At 45.9% G+C, this 22,581-nt stretch overlaps 1 protein-coding gene across 1 annotated transcript in view; it reads right to left on the bottom strand.

Annotated features, from left to right (window-relative positions):
• LOC147701406 (dual specificity tyrosine-phosphorylation-regulated kinase 1B-like) overlaps positions 1–22,581 on the bottom strand; it is a 493,059-nt gene that overhangs the window by 23,925 nt on the left and 446,553 nt on the right. Inside the window, exon 9 of the mRNA XM_086930085.1 lies at positions 5,179–5,482. Coding sequence (XP_086786211.1) covers positions 5,179–5,482 — 304 coding nt within the window. The remainder of the gene's footprint in view (positions 1–5,178; positions 5,483–22,581) is intronic.

Raw genomic sequence — 22,581 nt, 5'->3', positions numbered from 1 at the left:
GTGCAGAGGGAGACTCGTATGTACTGCCCAGACTGTCCTTCTGAACCAGGATTGTGTCAGCTTGTTTGAAATCGTACCACACGCATAATAATTTTTGGGAGTATCCATGAGTGGTAAAGTGAACTGCCTGGTCTGTATTAGTTATTTTTTATTCTGTTTCAAGGTTGGCATTAGTGCAATGTATTTCGTTTTAGAATTTGTGTTAGCAGATTAGTAGGTATTTGCAATTGGTTTGTTTTATTTAAAAAAAAAATCTAAATGTGATGGCGGTGTGTGCAGGCTGGTGCTTGGATGGCGGTGTGCGTGGACTGGCGCTTGGCTGGTGGTGTGCGTGGATGACTGACACTTGGCTGGCGGTTTGCGAGGAATGGCACTTGGCTGGCGGTGTGGGTGGACTGGCCCTTGGGTGGCGGTGTGCGTGCACTGGTGCTTGGCTGGCAGAGTGCAAGGATTGGTGCTTGGCTGGCGGTGTGCGTGGACTGTTGCTTGGCTGGCGGTGTGCGTGGACTGTTGCTTGGCTGGCGGAGTGCATGGATAGGTGCTTGGTTGGCGGTGTGCGTGGACTGGCGCTTGGCTGGTGGAGTGCAAGGATTGGTGCTTGGCTGGCGGTGTGCGTGGACTGTCGCTTGGCTGGCAGTGTGCGTGGACTGGCGCTTGGCTGGCGGAGTGTATGGATTGGTGCTTGGCTGGCGGAGTGTATGGATTGGTGCTTGGCTGGCGGTGTGTGTGCACTGGTATTTGGATAGCGGTGTGCGTGGAGTGGCGCTTGGCTGGTGGTGTGCGTGGACTGGCACTTGGCTGGTGGTGTGCGTGGACTGGCACTTGGCTTGCACAGTGCAAGGATTGGTGTTTGGCTGGCGGTGTGTGTGGATTGGTGCTTGGCTGGCGGTGTGTGTGGATTGGTGCTTGGCTGGCGGTATGTGTAGACTGGTGCTTGGATGGCGGTGTGGGTGGTCTGGCGCTCAGCTGGCGGTGTGGGCGGTCTGGCGCTCGGCTGGCGGTGTGTGAGTATTTACTTTCTGTTGGTCACTACACAACCTGCTAGCTGAGTGCCACTCCACGCAGTCCATTACTTTGTATAGTTGCTGTGTCAGGAAAGTGGGCGTGTGAAAGTGTTGGGCTCTTGAATGGCGCTGTCTGCTGGTGTGAATGTTGTAATGTGATGGGCCGGCGGCTGGCGGTGTGAATGTTTTGTATGTGTCACACGTATGAAAGGTGTATGAATGGCCTGTAAAGAGGTTGGTGCCTTGACGTGGCTTTACAGCTCACGAGCTGTGAGTCAATGGTTCAGTTTCTTCTCTTTTGAATTATTAACAGTGCATTTCATTTTTGTGAAATAACTTGCAAATACAATTGTATATACTGAATCATCACTCACCCTCGTGCCAAATCCAACCAGTATGTGTGTGTGCTTGCGGATTATATGGCTGTGCAGTGATATTGGTCTTTTTCCTCTTTCTGAAGCAGGGTTTACCTTGTCCCTTTTTGTGAATGTTGTAATGTGTTGGTTTTGCTCCCAGATGGTGTGAATGGTCTGGTGTGTATCAGGTTTGAAAGGTGCATGAATGGCCTGTAAACCGGTTGGTGCCTTGTCGTGGCTTTACGGCTCACGAGTTGAGAGTCACTTGTTCGGTTTTTATGCATTTATTTATTGACAGAGCATTTCATTTCTGTGAAATATCTTGTTCATAAAATTTTATGTACTGAACCATCACTTGCCCTCATGCCAAATCCAACCAGTATGTGAGTGTGTTTGAGGAATAGATAGCTGTGCTGGAATGTTTGACTTTTGAGTAACTCTAGTAAGGTGTACATTACAGCTATAAATAACTTACTAAATGAAGATATTATTGTTAAACCATGGGAGTATATGGTGATGTCTCTTGTGAATTCTAAGTTATTTCTTTTAAACACAATGTCCTGTAAACTTAAAAATGTCTGTCACAATTTCCATGCAATATTGTCCCAAAAATCTCACGCTGTGCTGTGCGTGGATCCCCCAACGTTCTCTTACCCAGAATCCCTTGCAAACCTCAATTTTAGCCGAAAAAAATCAGTTTTCACACACATTTTTGGGTGGGGAAGCGTGGCATCACTTGGCTCACACAAATTTCCTCCCACCCAGCGTTCCCCCCAGGTCTCCTGATAAAAATGGTACCTCACTTGCTTGGGTGACTTAAGGACCCGCAACAGGTAAGGGCCCAAAACCTAATGAGGCGACATCAAAATTACCTATCACAAACCAACCTGGTTTTGCAAGGGGGTTCCCATGAGTTTTTGGCCCGGGGCTCAGTGGCCATCTATGGAAACCTACCAAACCCAAACGTTTCTGAAAACTCTGTGCCGGCACAAATTTCGTACCACCCAGCGTTCCATTTGTTATCCCGAGTAAAATGATACCTCACTTTTGTGGGTGTCCAAAGCAGAACTGGGTAAAAATGTATTTTATTTCAAATGTAGTGTTTAGAATTCTCGGTGCTATGTTGTAAATATCACTGTTTTGAGCTCTTCCTAGTCACAGGCCTGTGGCCCACCCACACAAGTGAGGTATCATTTTACTCGGGAGAACAAGGAGAACGCTGGGTGGTAGGACATTTGTGCCGGCACGGAGATCCCACGCAAAAATGTATGGAAAAAGTGTTTTTTTAACCTAAATTTGAGGTTTGCAGGGAATTCTGGGTAGGAAAACGTTGGGGGACCCACGCATGCCATACCTCGCTGGACTCCATCGGGTATCTAGTTTTCAGAAACGTTTGGGTTTAGTAGTTTCCCAAGATGGCCGCCGAGCCCGGGGCAAAAAACTCAGGTGCCCCCCCGCCCCCAAAAGGTAGTTTGGCTATAGGTAATTTTAAAGTCTTCATCGTACGATTGGGCCTTTTCCTGTTGCAGCCACTATGACTACCCACGCAAGTGAGGTACCATTTTTATCGGGAGACCAGAGGGAACGCTGGGTGGGAAATTTGTTTATTCACGCAGATTCCAGAACTTTCCACCTCAGAAATGTGAGGAAAATGTGTTTTTTTGTCAATTTTTTAGGTTTGCAAGGGATTCTGGGTAACAGAACCTAGTGTGAGGCAGTCGAGTCACCCCATCCTGGATTCCTCAGGGTGTCTACTTTTCAGAAATGTATAGGTTTGCTAGGTTTCCCTAGGTGTCGGCCGAGCTAGGGTATAAAAACTACAGCTAGGCACTCTGCCAAAAAAGGGTAATTTTTCACTGCGAAAATTGAGGTGTGACCACGTTGTGTTTTGCGCCGTTTCCTGTCGCAGGCACAAGGCCGATCCACATAAGTGAGGTACCATTTTTATCGGGAGACTTAGGGTAATTCAGATTTGTAAAGCAACTGTTATTACCTGTTGAGTTTTGATGCATTTCTGCCTTCCAAATTAAAGACATTGTGTAAAAAAGAAGTCATTTTGAAAAATGACCAATAATTCTCATGCTACTATGAGTTTTCCCAATTTTGAAAATGTGCAAATATGTACTTTTTCTAAACTCTATAATTTTTTACCCATTTCAGAAATACATAGGTGTCTTTCATATCGATTTTTCCATGTATACATTTTCGAAGAATAATTGCTCTAAACCCGGTACATAATAAAATTCCATTGCAAGTTGCTGCGCAGTTTCTGGCTCTGGGTTCGTTGGGTTCTTGGTGAACCTACAAGTCCTATATATCCCCACAACCAGGAAGGTCCAGCAAATGTAACGGTATATTGCTTGCAAAGAGCTGTCATAATTACAAGAAGTTACAGGTGAAAACGTTAACACAAAAGGCTGTTTTTGTCAACTAATTTTCATTTTTTCCAATATTTAACTTATTTTCTATAAAGAAACCTTCCTTCATGGATTTACACAAATGACCCCTTTCTGAATTCAGAATTCTGTCTACTTTAATAAAATGTATAGCTTTCCAGGATCCATTATTGCTTTCATACTCATTTTTACCATTAACTGGAAGGAGGTTGGAAGCACTAAAAATAGCAAAAATAGAAAATTGCCAAAACTGTGTGAAAAATGTTGGTTCTCTGACAAGACCGTCATTCCCTAAAAGCTGGAATTGTGATTTCAGCCCCACAAACCCTTTTTTGATTACATTTGCAGGGAAAAACCCAGAGGCTTTCATTTACAGCCCGTTTCCCCCCCCCAAAAAAACACAAAAAAACATTTAACTGTATTTTGCTTAATTTCTGGGACGTCTCCAAGGGAATCCACAAACCCTGGGTACCTTTAGAATCCCCATGACTTTGGAAGAAAAGGACGCAAAATTGACGTGGATTCCTGAAGTGGTCAAAATGTTACAGGAGCCTAAGCACGCACTACCCCAAATAGCCAAAAAAAGGCTTAGCACAGGAGGGGAAAAGGCCTAGCAGCGAAGGGGTTAAGGGACACAGCCCTGGTGGAAGCACCTCCTTGACATCAATCAAAAGAAGTTTCTCTGTGGGCACCACTGGCATGCTCTAGTAGAAAAAATAAATGATGAGAAAAAAATAATAAAATACAAGACTATGAATAAGGATTTTTATGCCAATGAAGCTCTGGAGGGTTTGATTGTTTGCAAAATAAGGAAAGAAACACTAAGTATTCTAGCAGAGATTTCTGAAGAAAGAATTCTAAAACAATATTCCAAGAAAGGACCATCCAATTTGGGTAGAATTATCAGGAGGTTAAACTGTCAGCAAAAATAGCAGTGCTGTAGCTCTGTGATTTTACAGATAGGGTGGCTTTACCTCCTGATTCAGAAATTGACAACAGAATGAGAGAACGCAACGGAGAAAATGTTAAGGAACAATATTATCAAACTGTAAAACGTCTTTCCTTGCTGTTGCCTATTTTCCCTGTGTGACATCCTCAAGGTGGCATCTGGAGAGAAGTGTGCGGGAAAAATCCAGAGACTGAATAATACCAATTGTACTCAATTTTGAATTAACTACTCTCCCTCATCCCCCCAAAAAACTCAGAATAAGGGGCTAAATATCATTAAGATATCCAAGCCTTACTTCATTAAACTACAGATATGGCCGATATAGCCGCTAGAACAGCTTAGCTGAAAGAATTAGGGAGTTTAATTTTTCTTTTTAGTAAACAAGGATTCCAAGTGCACCATTTCCTTCAGATGCAAGATTGAACGGTTAGGCTTGCAACAGATAACAGAGTAAACTGAAGATGTTCACTTACCTGAGCTAGATACTGAACTAGTTGTACTTGTTGAGTGACTATGGTCCATAGCAGGGCTAGTTGAGTTGCTGTTACTAGTATTTGTTCCTTCATCTGTTGTTTTCTTGAAGAAGTTATGCTGCAGTGCATAGAAAGGTGTGATTCTAGATTTGGGATCATAATCCAACATTCGAAGAATCAAATCTTTAAACTTCAAATAGTCTGAAGGTGAGTGGCCCTGTTCGCCTGCCCTGCGGCCACCAGGTCCTCCGGTCTCGACACCTAGTACTTCATGAAGTCTTCTCGTACCTGGCACTTTGTAGTCCTGGAGAAGAAAAAAAATACACAAATCAGATAAACAAAGGAGGAAAATGGTGCATATAGGCATCATCTGTTAAGAAGGCAACTTTATATTACCCTTTAAGGCATATTATCCAACAGTGCAAAGTTGTATTAGCTTGGGCAGTCAGTTTAATGCGAGTCCAAGTACGGACTCAATTTACCAGTTTCCAGCTTTTTGCCTAGCTTAACAGAGAAGGATATGTTATTTATGAATTCCATGTGTGTAAATATTTCGACCTCTGATAAACAATGTGGTTGATTGTGAACTAGGAGCAAAAGTTCTGTCTCAAGCAAGGACACCGCTTCGTTTGCAGCACGAATAGGATATAAACTGACAAGCTGTGAAAAGAATAAACCAGTAGTGTGTAAGTCTTACAAGGGTGAAGCAGTTTTGATTTTATTTGTTAAGCGCTGCTTACCCAAACTGCGAATCTCTTCTTGCACTGATGCTATTACAATAATGTACCATGAAAGTGTTCGTTGAACTCCATGTTGCGCAGCAGCACAGCACACTCAACAAGAAGTTCCCCTGAAAAGCAACTGTTAATCCTTGTGTTCCAGTTGAATGTGCTCTTGTTTATATATGACACCGTGTTGGAGGATACACATGCAACAAAACTGATCTTCTCCAAGTAGGACATTTTGGTCCTATGAACACCCATTTAGAAGGTGTACCCTTCAGCACTGATTGTTTTGAAGTAGGCAATTTGATGGACATATATCTCCGCTTTCGTGGTGAGATGTAACAAATATCAAATAACTAAGTATTGTGCACTGAAAAGGTGATATATCGTTCTCCAAACACCATACCATTACACTGTTCAAATTGTGAACGAATTGAGCCCAGTCTCCTGGCATCAGAAAAAAAGTTACTTCATACTCTCCTGTGCCAAATATCCAAACCCTTGGACCTTAGGATCCATTCAGCTAAATGTTATAATGTCAGGTCTGTTGTGGTGAATGCCTACCACCCCATGAGAGTAGTCTGGGAGGAACTTAATATTAATATGGAATGTCATCAAGGCCTCTAGTTAGTGAGTGTACGACACCTGGAGCACTCATAGTGTTAAGAGCTTCGTCAAACGATATTGATATTTGTCTAAGCACTTTATGTATTGGTGACATTGGAGGAAAATCACAAAGTAAAACTCCTGCATCAAACTTTTCAACTGCATATTCACTGTGAACCCATTTTTCAAATGTGGTAAGCATGACTTTGTTTGGTCCGATTCCATGTAAATATCCTGAATGGCTGAATTCTCAAGAGGGATAGTTGGGGCAACCAGGTCTTGCACTATTTCCAAATGTTACCCATAGTCGTGGTGTTGTCAGTATGGATCAGCACCAATTTGCTCTGAATGCACTATTAAAGGGCCTGAGCACTAGCCTTATGCGTGAAGTTCTCTACATGTACGCGTTGTTTCGTCGTTAAAGGTTAACATTTTCCATCTGCAGGCGTTTCCCTATGTGGGGCCCCAACAGGGAAGGAACAGTAGTAAAGTCGCCTGAGGTTTCAGTTTTATGGTGATGATGGCTTGTGGAAAGGCCTGCCCTGCAATAGATTGTTTCTGTTCCATCACAGCATAGTCATTAACGCTGGCCTTTACCAAGGCTGGATCTTCCCACTGACCCTCCACTAATGACCACTGAATTTAGGTCTTGCATTCTTGCAGCGTACACACGTGGAGCATAGGGTACTGTGGTGATGGAGGAAGTCATCATGCTGTGCCAATCTGAGGTACAAGAATAACTTTTGCCACCTGTGTGTTTTCACAAGCACCTTCATAAGCAAAGATTAGCATCAATATTTATTGGAAGGTTAAGGTTCAGCCAGGTTGAACACATCTCTACACTCCAGCAAGAGAACTCAAGGATTCAGAAAACTCTGTATTCCACGTGCTGGGACATGAGAAACCAATCTAAGTGCAGGGTGTATCAAGCTACAAAGACACCCAATGGAATATCTGCGTTGAGCCCAATTAATGCCTTACTGTAGAAAGCCTGTCTTTAGTATTCGTCAACATCTGTGGGTTGAGTTGTGTAAAACCCACCTGCTTCGTAATTGCTTAATGAGGAAAGTTAGTCTGTTGAATCTCAGTTTCGCAATCACAAGAACTGTCATTGAAGTCAAATATATAAATAGTGCTACTCAAGTGGGGAATCCAATGGCACTTTACTTATAATACCCTAAAATACTTATAAACCAATATACAGAAAATTAGGGCATACCTCACGCCGGCGCGCCTACAACGGTTTTACCCATCCACACAATTCCTATGCCCCAGGTGTCGTTCCCCCGCGACAGATTTCCGTCACATGTTCTGGGACTGCCCCGGCCTACATTCCCTATGGAAAACTGTGCACGACACACTGGAGGATCTCACAGGCCTCACGACACTAGCTTCCTGGGAATCCAGCGCACTGGGCATCCTACACATCCCTAAACAGGAACCTGCACACAGGCGGTTCGTGTCCTTGGCGCTCCTGCTGGCAAACAGATGCATAGCTATGCATTGGCGATCCCCGGAGGGTCCCCCTATAGCAGCCTGGACAGGAGCAGTTTGTAAGTGGGCGGCAGCGGAGGAAGACGCCCTTAGGGAGGAAGAGGCCAAGGGCGCGCGTAAACATCCCATTTCCATGGAATGGGCCATGCTCCTTCACAGCTTCCGGCAGTCCCTGCGCACAGAAGACCCACCTACGCCCCCCCACCCCACCTCCCTCTCCCGAGTGAACATATAGCTCCTGTCCAAGGCCCTGACCCCACACTGTAATCCCACTAGGCTCTAACATGGAATGCCCCCGCTCTCTGACTACACTGCCCTGATATGGACGCACTTTGAGGGAACCCTTCGTCTCCCGACATCCGACACCTGCTCCTCTTCTACCGTGCACCTGCTAACGCCTATATGCTCCCCTCCCCAGTTGTGTTTCCCCAGTTACCGGCAATACAATCATAAGAACTGTACAGACTCTGACCCTACGCCATCAAGGCGGGCATTCATGTACCCTCTAGTATCCACCCTTCTCCCTTACGGAGCACGATTATAGGATCCCGCCTGAGACTGTATCAAGCCAATCTGTACTGTTTCACAGAAGAAATGTCATAAATTCATAAGTTTGCTCACAGAAAAGTTGCGCGCATGGCTGACCGTGGCTGAATGTTGAGGCCACGCCAGCAGTTGATTCTCTATGTACCCAAGTATTATGATGCAACAATAAAAACACATTTACAAAAAAAAAAAAAAAAACAATATACAGAAAATTACCTCAGCTGATCTATAGGTTTTGTATGTTAAATGTGTTTGTTTTACAAAAGGCTAATTCCAAAACACAACAGATTAAATTAATTTACACCATCTTTTTTTAAAAGGTAAACATTAAAGAAAGTGAGGAAAATGTGGATCAGTGATGTCACTGACCATGTCTTGAATGATGTAATATGTGACATCATCAGCAGTGGATTGCGGGCGCGCAAGTTATAGTTAGTACAACTAACTAGAACGGAGAAATTTCAATGGCTTTGTGCGAGTGAAATGTCAAGCTAACTATAACACCCATAAAACCTATGTTTTTTTCCAGTGAATTTATAAGGTCTAGTTAAATGCTAATCCCTAACTAGAACATGTCTGAAACCAATGTTTTTTTCAGTGAATTTCAAAGTGTTTTTAAATAATTCCTAACTATAACAGGTCTGAAACCTATGGTTTTTTCAGTGAATTTCAAAGGTTTTTTAAATGACAATTTTTAAATGTATTAATTGTTATATTTATTTTTTTGATACTGATTTACTACATTTTTTAAAACTATTTTTAGATATTTTATTTTTTAAATTACATTATAATTACATTATACATTACAAAATATCCTCTCTCAGAATGAATTACTTTAGTTTAAATACTTTGCAAATAGGCAATAGACTTTTGTACAGCAGTTACTGTTGTTGCAATGGGCAACAACATTTCAAACAATGCAACATTGAGCTCAATAGGAATTTCTAGTTAAATGCAAATAGTTACTTTATGGATTACTTTCTAACCACAGTACTGGATACTAGATTCTGTCCTGGGACATGTCCTGTAAACAGTTGAGTAAAAGCGTTTTGGTTACAGTAGTGATTTTTAAGGAATATTATTGTATTTTAAAAGTTAATGTGAGAAAGTGCCATCTTTCTTGCATTGGTATGCCCCCACTTTTTGCTGAACTGCTGACGTGTTTTGACTGAGTGTGCCCTGGACTCATGCCAAAAAGGTGCCCAGGACCTGTGTTCCTTCCCTAAAAACTGTGTTGAAATTAAAACCCAATTGGCATCTCTACTGATGAGGGAATCAATCCCGAAACACGAGCTAGGCTTGTGTCTAGAGATGATCAAAATACAAGTACTTGCACCGACTGAGGTGAAATGGTTTGAAAATTGAACTTTGAAACGTTTCCTGAAAATACTTGAACTGCACAGACCATGATGCAGTGGGGCGATACAGCAGAAGAGGTCAGCGGTGTGCTCCCAACTCTGGAATCTCTGGCCACCTGTCAGCCCCTAGTAAATGGTACTCTAGGTACCCAGGGCATGGTGACCGGAGAAAACCCCTAAGGGCTGCAGCACTTATTGTGCCACCCTTAGGGGCCCTGTACCCTGACACTCACACATTGCCTTTGCAGGCTGAGTGTCTAAGTACAGAACTAAACAAAGAGTTGACATGCCACACATCCCTGTGTGCCATGCCCACAAAACCCACTGCCCTGGCATACCTCAGTCATCCCTCTAGCTGGGTGCCCCATGTTAGTGGTGTGGCCACAGGTGCATGAGCCCTGTGCCCCTACAGGACCCAGGACCATTCCTGGGCACTGTTAGTGCAGTGATGCCATCAAGAGTTTATTTTGCTTGGAGGTTGTCATTACAAACTCCACAGCTACACCGAAGACTGACAAGTTTGATGTCAAACTTCTCAGCACATTAAACCCACACGGATGCCTGTGTGGGATTTAATGTAAAATGCACTACAGAGGGCATCTTAGAGATGCCCCCTGAAACCTAACCTACAATCCACGTCTTGTCTGAGGGGCTGCCTAGGCTGCCACACAGAAGACTTGTTGCTGGACCCCTGGGTGGAGAGCCCTCGCTCTCCTGGGACTGCAACAATGCACATCCTGGGACGAGGTGCCAAGCCTCCTACCCAAGGATGGGCAGGGTGAGTTTCAAAGGCATTCCGCCCTTGTGAGCTTCTCCAGACCATTTGCTGTACTCCGCAACTGGCCCCCACCGGTTATGACCCCCTCTCTGGTGGGAAGACTGGCGGGAAACCATACGTCAGAAAGGGGGGTGGGCAACCTGTGCCAAGTCCACCTCTTACGTGGGAGAGGTGAAGCACGACCCGGTTCCTGGCCATCTTGAAGATGGGGAGCCCTGCCCAATCACAGCTAGGCTCCTGCCCCCCTCCTGCAGGAGGAGCAGGCTAGGGGGTGTACCCACCCCAGGACAGGGACCCATTGGTCCCTGCCCTTGCCCTAACAGTAATGCCCCTAAATTTAGTATTTAGGGGCACCCTGAACATTCCTTCCTCGGATCCCGATTCCAACAGCAAGAATACCAAGAAACAAAAAGACCTGCCGTGCAGCTGCTAACAAAAGGACGACACCCACCAACTTGACCCCAGAACCCTACAGGCCTGTTGATCTTTGAACCTGCTTCTTTGAAACTCTGGCGTCTCCAGCGGAGAGCAACCTCGACAACCCCAGAGGACCTGCCTGCTTTGAGCCTGCCACAAGACTGGGACTCCCATGAGCAGTGGTTCTGCACCAAATGTAATACCCCTGGTGCCAGCCAGGAACCGCGAATCCAGCCCACTCTGCACCAGCCAAGCCCCGCCTATGCCTGAGTGATCCAAGACCACAAGGACGTCCCCCCTGGCGACTGGGACCTAAAGTCCAGTGCCCAAAGACTCTGCTCGACAGCCCAGACGATGGCTGCAGCCTCGGAACCAGGGACCCCTCCAACCGTGACCAGCCGAGGGTAAGATCTCCCGACACCAAAAAACACCATTGCACCCGGTGCCCCGCGGCCCCCTGTGCCCTCCTTTGGGGTACTACCTCTTCTCCAAGATCCCAACTTACCTCTCAAAGTGGTGGTCGCACCTGAAGAATCTCCGTCCCCAGAGTCTGCAGCCTTTGTTCACTTTGTAACTTTCCTATTGGATAACATTGAGCACCCGATGGCTCAAAAGCACCCTACACCTAACCGCCCGAGTGCCGCTGGAAGTGCAACTACTACCCTACTCCACTTGCCCTGAGTAAGTGACCCGGAGCTCAGCTCCCAAAGCCGCGTGGCCTGCCTGCTTGCAGCCATCAACCAAAGGCCCCCTACCCTCCATTGGATTGCATTGGGCCTACTCTCTCTGCACCCGGCTGCCCCTGTGCCGTTGAGGGTGTAACAACTGTACCTTTCCGACCCTGGGAGACCCCTGAGACTATGCCCAGAACCTTAACTTCACTAGTCGAGTACTCACCAGAAAGCCGATAACTCACTTTCCTTCCATAGGCTAACTGACAGGTTTTCACTGAAATTTCTTCGAAGTGTGGAGTTTTGAAACTTTAAAATATTCATCTAAAATCAGCCGAATAACGAAATCCGAAATACTCACCTGTGATCAGGAGAGAAGCCAGTACTGTACCTTTTAGCCCAGTATCGAACCGCAAAAGTAATCCTAACTGTACTTACCAGTAACATGAATTTTCTTGCATAGGAAACCATTGACAGTTTTTCTCTGAAATTTCTTCTAAATGTCGATTTTTGCAAACTAGAAATATTCCTTAAAAATCGTTCTAAATACTAAACCGTAATTACTTACCTGTCTTAGGTACAGGTCCCAGCGCTGAACCTAGGAGTACATTATTGGATTACAAAAGTAAAAAGAACCTACTTTACCTGTGATTTGAATTTTCGTCTATAGGATAACATTGCTAGTTTTTCACTGAAAAGTTGTGTCAACTTTGAAAATACATTTTTATTCTTTAAAAATCACAACTGTAACCAAAACGCTTTTACTTAACTGTTTACAGCGTAGGTCCCTGCTGACCGAGTGTGTACAACAAATGCTTTACACTGTCCTCTGATATTGCCTTACTGCTCGACCAAGCTACCACTTTAGAGAGTAAGGTCATATCTGACTTTAACCTGTGTTATACCTCTGGAGATTGGGGCTATACACACTGTACCTTACTTTGGTCCAGTATACAGTTGACACTTAGAAACTTTTTCACATAGAATCGCCAATGTTATCCAACAAGAGGAAATTCACTTAGCAGGTAAGTAGTGTCATTGTTACTATTTCTTACTCAGTGGTGGATCCTGAATCCAGCACTGGTGCATCTCCTGTAAACAGTTGAAAGAATGTGTTTAAGTCATACAGGTGATTTTTAAGGAATATTTGTAGTTTGTGAAAATAGACACTTAAAAACTTTTCTGGTGAAAACCAAACAATGGATTCCTATGGAAGGCAATACATGTTACTGGTAAGTATAGTTATAATTACTTTCCAGGGTCAGTGCTAGGCTAAAAGATGCAGCACTGGGTCCTCTCCTGATAACAGGTGAGTAAATTGGAATTTGCCGTTCGGATGATTTTAGGAGAATATTTTAAAGTTCCAAAACTCCACACACAGAAGAATTTCCAAGTGAAACCAGTCAATGTTAGCCTATGGAAAGAAATTCAAGTTACTGGTAAGTATGGTTAGAATTGCTTTTTAGGATCAGTCCTGGGCTCAAAGATGCAGCACTGAGGTCTCTCCTGATAATAAACGAGTAAATCAGAATTTGTAGTTCGGCGGATTTTACTTCGGTCCAGTATATATAGAGCCACTTTCTTACACAACCCCCTCCCTTAACCACTGTGCAAACACACGCCCTGTGGGTACCTTCAGTATGCGCCAGGGAGCTGCATTGCAGAGGTGTTCAGAGGCCATGCCCCTTTTTACAACACTCTGCAACGCAGCTCCGTGGCGCTTACTGAAGGTACCTGGTGGGCTAGTTGGCCCACAGGGACCCTCAGGATTGACAAGGAATTAATTCCCCAACTTAAAAACGTGCCACAGGGTGTGTTTGCACACATGTGAACTCAGGCCCGCCCCCTCCCGTCACCACTGTGCAAACGCGCCCTGTGGAGCGTTTTAAGTTGGGGGATTAACTCCCCTTGAATACTGAGGGTCCATGGGGTGCAACTAGCCCACCAGCTACCTCCAATAAGCGCCACAGAGCTGCGTTGCAGAGAGGTGTCGAAAGGGGCAGGGCCTCAGAACACCTCTCTGCAACGCAGCCCCCTGGCGCATACTGGAGGTTCCTGGTGGGCTAGTTGGCCCCCAATGACCCCAAGCCCTCAAGGGGAATTTGTTCCCCCTCTGCAAACGCACCAGGGGGCACGTTTGCAGAGTGGTGCAAGGAGGGGGTGTGGCCTTCAGCGCGATCCCATTTTTTTTTAAAGAATGGGGGCTGTGTGGTTCTCCCTTCGTTTTTCTAATTTATTGGCCTGAGGCCCCCATCCTCCGGGCCTGCCCCTGTTTTTTTTAAATGTAAAAATCGGGAAGGGGACTGCGTCCCCCCGCCCCCATTCCCACCCCCCCTCCCGGGGCCGGTCTTTGGTTTTTTTTTTATTATTTTTTTTTTCAATTTGGGGAGGAGGGCTGAGTTGCACCCCCTCCTGGGTTACAACGCGTCCACGTTGGTTTGACAACTCCAGTCAAATCAGAGTAAATACTCCACTTTCGGGTAGCAAGGGCTGACAAAAGGCTCTCGCCTGTTGGAAGCAGGGGTTTCAACTGTAATCCTGAAAAGCTAACAAGTGGGCAGGGAAACAGAAAGGAATATGCTACTTACCAGTATGCATCTGTTCTTGGCATGTAGGGCTGCTGACATTCATATCTTGTGCATAAATCGCCGCCTAGTGTTGGGTCCGGATGACTGCACTTTGTTGTCTTGGAAGAGTCTTTGAAGTATCAAGAGATAGGCGACTCCTTCCCTGGACTACAGTGCGCATGGGCATCTTCTCCATCTTCAGATTGCTATCTCCATCTTTGCCACAATGGGGAAAAAGAAAGTAAGAGATGGCCATGCCAGAGATAATGCTGCAGCTGCTACAGGCACCGTGGAGGAGGGCGGGCGATATGAATGTCAGCAGCCCTACATGCCAAGAACAGATGCATACTGGTAAGTAGCATATTCCGTTCGAGGCATGTGGCCTGCTGAATGCATATCTTGTGCATAGACTGTATAGCAGTATCTCCTCTAGCGGTGGCTACCTGTGCCAGCTGCAGCAGTTTGCGGTTTTGTTTGCACATCTACACAGTAGTGTTTTGTGAAAGTGTGTATGGTGGTCCATGTGGCTGCCTTACAGATGTCTTCAAGAGGAATATTTCCTAGGGAAGCCATGGATGCCCGAATTTTCCTTGTGGAGTGTGCTCTTGGGGGGACGGTTAAAGTGCGTTTTGCCTTTTGATAGCATATTTGAATGCATTTAACTATCCATCTGGCTATTCCTGATTTTGAAATTGGATTCCCTTTGTGTTGTGGTGCAAAAGCAACAAACAGTTGTTTTGTTTTTCTAAAGGATTTAGTTCTGTCCACATAATAAAGTAGAGCTCTCTTTACGTTTAATGTGTGCAGGGCTCTCTCAGCTACGGACTGTGGATTTTGAAAGAACACTGGCAGTTCTATTGACTGGTTGATATGGAAGTTGGATACCACCGTAGGCATGAATTTAGGGTTTGTTCTAAGAACCACCCTGTTGGCATTTACCTGCATGAAAGGTTCTTGAATTGTAAGTGCTTGTAATTCACTCACTCTTCTGAGTGATGTGATGGCAACCAAGATTCGACTTTCCACGTTAAGAATTGTAGTTCGCATGAATGCAAAGGTTCGAAAGGAGGGCCCATGAGTCTGGTAAGTAGTACTATATTCGGATTCCAGACTGGGGAAGGGGGGTGCCTAGGAGGAATCACCCTTTTTAAACCCTCCATGAAAGCTTTGATTGCTGGTATTCTAAACAGTGAAAGGTGTTGCCAGTTTTGAAGGTATGCTGCTATAGCAGCGAGGTGTAGTCGTATTGAAGAGTAAGCTAAGTTACATCTTTGTAGATGCAGCAGGTAACATATAATGTTTTGTATTGAAGCGTCTAAGAGGTTGATTTGATTATTGTTGCAGTAAATAACAAATCTCTTCCATTTAGCTACATAGCACGCTCGTGTGGTTGGTCTTCTTGCTTCCCTAATGATGTTCATACAATCTGGGGACAAGTTAAGATATCCAAACTCTAAGACCTCAGGAGCCAGATCGCTAGGTTCATTTGACTGGGATCTGGGTGTCCGATTTCTCCATGGTTCTGAGTCAGAAGATGAGGTGCAAGGCACTGTCTTTGATGAGGAACTACTGAGTTTTCCAGGAACGTTGTGTACCACGGTTGTCTCGCCCAACTGGGAGCAACTATGATTAGTGTGAGTGAATGTTGCCGCAGTTTGTGTGCCACCAGCGGGATCAGTGGTGCTGGGGGAAAAGCGTACGCATATCTGCCTGACCAGTTCATCCATATCGCATTGCCCTGTCACAAGGGATGTGGGAACCTGGTGGCAAAGTATTGGCATTTCGAGTTTTCTTTTGTGGCGAACAGGTCTATTTCTGGGTGACCCCACTCCTCGAAGAATGGCTGCAGAACCTGGGGGTGAATTTCCCATTCGTGTAGTTGTTGGCTGTGCCTGCTGAGCAGGTCGGCAACCTGATTGTCCTTCCCTGGAAGGTGTTCTGATAGGAGAAAAATGTTTTTCGGAATCGTCCACTTCCATATGCTTTGGGTCAGATGGGACAGCTGTGGAGAGTGCGTTCCTCCCTGTTTCTGGATATAGTACATCACGGTCATGTTGTCCGTCCGGATCAACACCGTCTTGCTGTACAAGTATTTCTGAAATGCTTTTAGGGCTAGGAATATTGCTAGCAGTTCCAGTTGGTTGATATGCAGCTTTTTTGTTTGTTTGTTCAGAGCCCTTGTACTGTGTATTGAAGGAGATGGGCTCCCCAGCCTGTCAGTGATGCGTCCGCTGTTCGTACTAGTTGTGGAACCGGCTCTTGGAACAGTCGCCCCTTTGAAAGGTTTTGTGGGTTCCACCACTGCAGAGAGTTGTGAGTACAACTGTTTTCCAACACTAGGTCTTTTAGTTGTCCTTGAACCTGGTTCCATTGCAGTGCTAGGTATTCCTGTAATGGGCGCATTTGAAGTCTGGCATGGGGGACAATGAATATGCCGGAGGCCATCATGCATATGAGCTGCATGAAGACTTGAGCTGGCACAGTGTTTTGGCAGGAATTTGCGAATGAGTGTCTGTATACTGGCTATCCTTGCTGAGTTTGGATATGCCTTTGTCACTGAGGTGTCTATAGTGGCTCCCAAGTACTGCTGTATGTGGGACGGTTGCAGATGTGAATTTGATTGAAAAGCCTAAGCTGTGTAGCAACTGGATTGTTTGAGACGTGTGTGCTGCACATTGTTGGTACGATTTTGCTTGTATTAGCCAATCGTCCAGGTAAGGGTACACATGGACGTGTTGCCTCCTGAGATGTGCTGCCACTGTCGCTAAGCATTTTGGAAACACTCTTGGAGCCGTGGTAACCCCGAAGGGCAAAACCTTGAATTGGTAGTGTTCACCTTCTATTGTGAACCGGAGGTATTTTCTGTGGGCTGGATGGATGGGTATGTGGAAATACGTATCTTTGAGGACCAGTGTTGCAAGGAAATCTCCTTGTTGTAGCAACGGGAGCACTTGTTGTAGTGTTATCATATGAAAGTGCTCAGACAGTATGTATTGATTTAGGGGTCCGAGGTCCAATATTGGTCTGAGGGAGCTGTCCTTGGGAATAAGGAAATATAGGGAGTACACTCCTGTCCCTTGCTGTTGGAAAGGGACTTGCTCTATGGCCCCCTTTTCTAGCATGCAGTTCACCTCTTGTTGTAGCAGGGTGATGTGCTCCTTGGACATTGGATGATGTCTGGGTGATATGTTTGGTGGTGTAGAAGTCAGTTCTAGGCAGTAGCCAGACTGGATAATTTCTCTCACCCACCTGTCTGTGGTAATTGCGTTCCAGACAGGCAGGAACTGTTGTAGTCTGCCTCCAACCTGCGTTAAGTGGTCTGGAGGTAGCGTAATGGAGTGACTGTTTTGAGGCAGTGGAGGCTCTGGTGTTATTGCCTTCACGTCCTCTTCCCATATTATTGTTACCTCTCTAACCTCCTCTGGTTGTGTTTTTGTTAAAGGAACATTGTGTATTACTTTTGTAGGAGGCAGTTTGTGAGGTATTTCCTCGTGTAGTCGCTCTGTATGAGGAGCGACGAAAGGAGCCTCTATGTTGATGAACTTGCAATGCCCCCATTGATTTTGCAGTCTGTGTCCTTTTTCATTTTATCCAAAATGGTGTCAACAGCAGGGCCAAACAGAAAATCCTGATTAACAGGCTGGTTAAAAATGGAGGACTGAACCTCATTTTTAAAACCAGAAATACGCAGCCATGCATGTCTGCGTAGTAGGACGCTAGTGTTGATTGACCTAGCTGCAGTATCTGCTGCGTCAAGCGCGCATTTGATGGAGGCGTTTGTTATGAATTTTCCCTATTGTATAAGATCTTGGGCTTGTGTTTTGAAAAGCTCAGGTAGGAGTTGCATTAGTGTTTCTAGCTGATCGTAATGCACCCTGTCGTAACGAGCCAGTGGGCTTGTGTATTAGCGATCCTCCATGAGTTGGAGGCTTGTGCTGCTACCCTTTTGCCTGATGCCTCTAGTATTTTTGACTCCTTGTCGGGGGGAGGTGCTTCCCCAGTAGTTTGAGAGTTGGCTCTTTTCCGTGCGTTGGCCACTACCAGGGAATCAAGTGGTAACTGCCCTCTGATGTAAGTAGGGTCTGTAGGAGCTGCCCTATACTTTTTTTCTATTCTGGGGTTGATTACCCGTGCCCTGGCTGTATCCTTAAATATGTCAGGTGCATGTTTCAGAACTCCCTTCAACATGGGAGGTGTTTTGCCACATTTTTCTGATGTAGGGAAGGTGTCAAACAAGAAGTCTTCCTCAACAGGGTCGTTCTGCATATCTACGTTGTGGAACTGTGCTGCCCTGTCTATGAGTTGGTTAAAGACTACGGTGTCATCAGTGGTGACGGCTTAGTAGGATAACGAATATGCTACTTACCAGTCTGCATCTGTTCTTGGCAAGTAGGGCTGCTGACATTCATGTCTGTGCATAGATCGCCGCCTAGTGTTGGTCCGGATAATTGCACATTATTGTCCTGGAAGAGTCTTCGAAGTATCACGAGATAGGTGGCTCCTCCCCTGGACCACAGTGCGCATGGGCATCCTCTCCATCCTCAGATTGTTTTTCGCCATTGTGGCAGAGATGGAGTGTAATACAGTGAGTGATGTCCATGCTACATAGTAATTCTGAATGCTACAGCTGCTACAGGCGCCGGGGAGGAGGGGGGGCGATTTGAATGTCAGCAACCCTACATGCCAAGAACAGATGCATACTGGTAAGTAGCATATTCGGTTTGAGGCATGTGGGCTGCTGAATTCATATCTGTGCATAGATTACATAGCAGTCCCTCCTGTTAGCGGCGGCTGCCCGTGCCAGCTGCAGCAGTCTGAAAAAGAGTTTTGAGAACAGCCTGTCCTACAGCTGCCTGCTGTTTAGAATCCACATCTACGCAGTAGTGTTTCGTAAATGTATGTGTGGTGGACCAAGTGGCTGCCTTACATAGCTCTTCTAAAGGAATATTCCCCAGGAAAGCCATGGACGCTCCTAACTTACGTGTGGAGTGTGCTCGTGGTGGAATGGTTAGTGTGCGTTAAGCCTTAGCATAGCAAATCTGTATACACTTAACGATCCACCAGGCTATCCCTGCTTTGGAAATGGGGTTGCCTTTGTCTTGTGGAGAAAAGGCAACAAAAAGCTGTTTTGTTTTTCTGAAATCGTTTGTTCTGTCTATATAGTACATTAGAGCCCTGTTGACGTCTAACGCGTGTAGGGATCTCTCCGCGACATTTTCTGGATTAGGAAAGAAAACTGGCAGTTCTATGGTCTGGTTCATGTGGAACTGCGAAATCACCTTAGGCATAAATGTAGGGTTGGTGCGTAATACAACCCTATTTGCGTGGACCTGTATGAATGGCTCTTGAATGGTTAGTGCCTGGAGTTCACCGACTCTCCTCAGTGAGGTAATGGCTACTAGGAAAGCAACTTTCCAGGTCAGAAATTGAATCTCACAGAGTGTAGAGGTTCAAAAGGTGGTCCCATCAATCTGGTGAGGACCACATTGTTTCCAGACTGGTGACAGTGGGTGTCTGGGAGGGATCACTCTTTTAACCACTTGGCTGCTAAGGCATTATTTTACTACTCATTTGTTTTCCATTGAAATCAATGGAAAGTCCATGACGAGTTACCCTTGTCATTAGCGGCGAAGAGGTTAAGTCCTTCCAGAAAAGCTTTAATGGCAGGCACTCTGAAAAATGAGAGGTGCTGCCTGTTCTGAAGATAGGCTGCAATGGCGGATACATGTATAAGAATGGAACTGTACACTAGATTACATCTGTATAAATGCAACAAATAATGTTTTGAATAGATGCATCCAGTGGGTTAATGTCATTATTGGTACAATATATGACAAACCTTTTCCATTTAGCCGCATAGCATGCTCTGGTTGTGGGCCGTCTTGCCTCCTTGATGATATTCATACATTCTGGCGGCAAGTTGAGGTAGCCAAGTTCTAGGACTTCAGGAGCCAGATCGCCAGGTTGAGCTGTTGCGGATCTGGATGCTGAATGTCGCCATGGCTCTGCGTCAAAAGCCTGGGTGTGAGGCGTAGCCTTTGATGCGGTACCACGGATAGTTCTAGAAACGTGGTGTACCATGGTTGGCGTGCCCACATTGTACAACCAGGATGAGGGTCATCGAGTGTTGCCGTAGTTTGCGTGCCACCCGCGGTATCAAAGGTGCTGGGGGAAAAGCGTACGCAAATTTGCCCGACCAGTTCATCCATATCGCATTGCCCTGCGACTGTGGGTGTGGGAACCTGCTTGCGAAGCTTTGGCATTTTGCGTTTTCCCTTGTGGCGAACAGGTCTATCTGTGGATGACCCCACTGCTGGAAGTACGGTTGGAGCACTGATGGATGTATCTCCCACTCGTGCATCTGGTGGCTGTGTCTGCTGAGCAGATCCGCCATCTGGTTGTCCTTGCCCGGGAGGTGTTCCGCCATGAGGAAGATGTTCCTTTGAATGGCCCATTTCCACATGCTCTGAGCCAGATGAGACAACTGTGGAGAGTGTGTTCCTCCGTGCTTCTGTATGTAGTACATAGCAGTCATGTTGTCCGTCCGGATCAACACGACCTTGTTGCACAAGTGTACCTTGAAAGCTTTCATCGCCATGAAGATTGCCATCAGTTCCAGAAGGTTGGTGTGCATCTTCTGGTGCTGTGCTGTCCATAGTCCCTGCACTGTGTAGTGGAGTACATGAGCTCCCCATCCCTGGAGAGACGCGTCCGCCGTCAGTACAATTTGTGGCACAGGCTCTTGGAACGGTCGGCCCTTGCAAAGGTTTCGTGGGTTCCACCAATGCAGAGAGTTGAATGCCCGACCGCTCACCAACACTAGGTCTTTTAACTGTCCTTGAGCCTGATTCCACTGACGTGCTAAGCACTCCTGAAGCGGACGCATGTGTAGTCTCGCGTGCGGGACTATGAAAATGCAGGAGGCCATCATGCCTATCAACTGCAGGAACACTTTTGCTGGAAGCGAGTGTTGAGGTCTGAATTTTTGAATCAGCAATTGCATGTTGTTTATTCTCGCTGAATTTGGCTGAGCTTTGGCTGCCAGAGTGTTTATTGTCGCGCCCAGGTACTGTCGCATGTGGGCGGGCTGAAGATGTGACTTTGGATAATTCAGTGAGAATCCCAGACTGTGAAGAAGATGAATGGTGTGGGACATGTGGCTGGCACACTGCTGGGCCGTCTTTGCTTGAATAAGCCAGTCGTCCAGATAAGGGTAGATATGTATGTGCAGTCTCCTGAGGTGTGCTGCTACTGCCGCCAGGCACGTGGTGAACACCCTGGGTGCCATCTTTACTCCGAAAGGGAGGACTTTGAACTGATAATGTGGATGTTGAATAGTGAAACCTGAGATACTGTCTGTGTGATGGGTTTATGGGTATATGGAAATACACATCTTTTAGATCCAGTGTTGGGAGGAAGTCTGCCTGACTGAGTAACGGCAGAACTTGCTGTAAGGTGAGCATATGAAAATGCTCTGACAGAATGTAACTGTTTAGAGGCCTGAGGTCCAGTATAGGTCTGAGAGACCCGTCCTTTTTGGGTATTAAAAAGTACAGAGAGTACACCCCTGAACCTTGGTCTCCTACAGGCACGAGCTCTATGGCCCCTTTTTGCAGCATGCGGATGACCTCCTGCCGCAAAAAGTGTAAGTGCTCTGCGGACATAGGACGGTGTCTTGGTGGGATGTTGGGTGGAGTGGACGTTAATTCCAGACAATACCCGCACTGTACAATGTCTCTCACCCACCTGTCTGTGGTGATGGACTTCCAGACTGGCAGGAACTGTTGTAGTCTCCCCCCAACAGGTGTTATATGGTCGGGGGGCAGTGACAGGGCGTCACTGTTGGTATTGGCAGAGGATCTGGAACTGTTGTTTCCTCTGCCTCTGCCCTTGATGTTGTTTCCACGATATCCACCCTGGTTGTTTTTATTGTAGGTGGATTGTGTACCTCCCTTATTGTATTGTGTCTGTTGTGTTGACTGGCCTCTTGAGGGGCCCATAGTATTGGAGCGACGAAAGGAGCCACCCCGAAACTGCTGTGACTGCAGAGCCCCCGTAGACTTTGCAGTCTGTGTCTTTTTTAATTTTTTCAAGGGTGGTGTCAACCTCAGGTTCGAATAAGAAGTCTGGGTTAGCTGGCTGATTGAGGATAGAAGTCTGTATTTCAGGTTTGAATCCTGAGATTCTCAACCAGGCGTGTCTCCTTAACATAACGCTAGTGTTGATGGCCCTGGCTGCAGT

The sequence above is a fragment of the Lissotriton vulgaris genome, chromosome 7 (assembly GCF_964263255.1).
Source record: "Lissotriton vulgaris chromosome 7, aLisVul1.2, whole genome shotgun sequence".
NCBI lineage: Eukaryota > Metazoa > Chordata > Amphibia > Caudata > Salamandridae > Lissotriton > Lissotriton vulgaris.
Note: the sequence above shows the minus strand (reverse complement) of the source record. Positions and strands in the feature narration are given on the sequence as shown.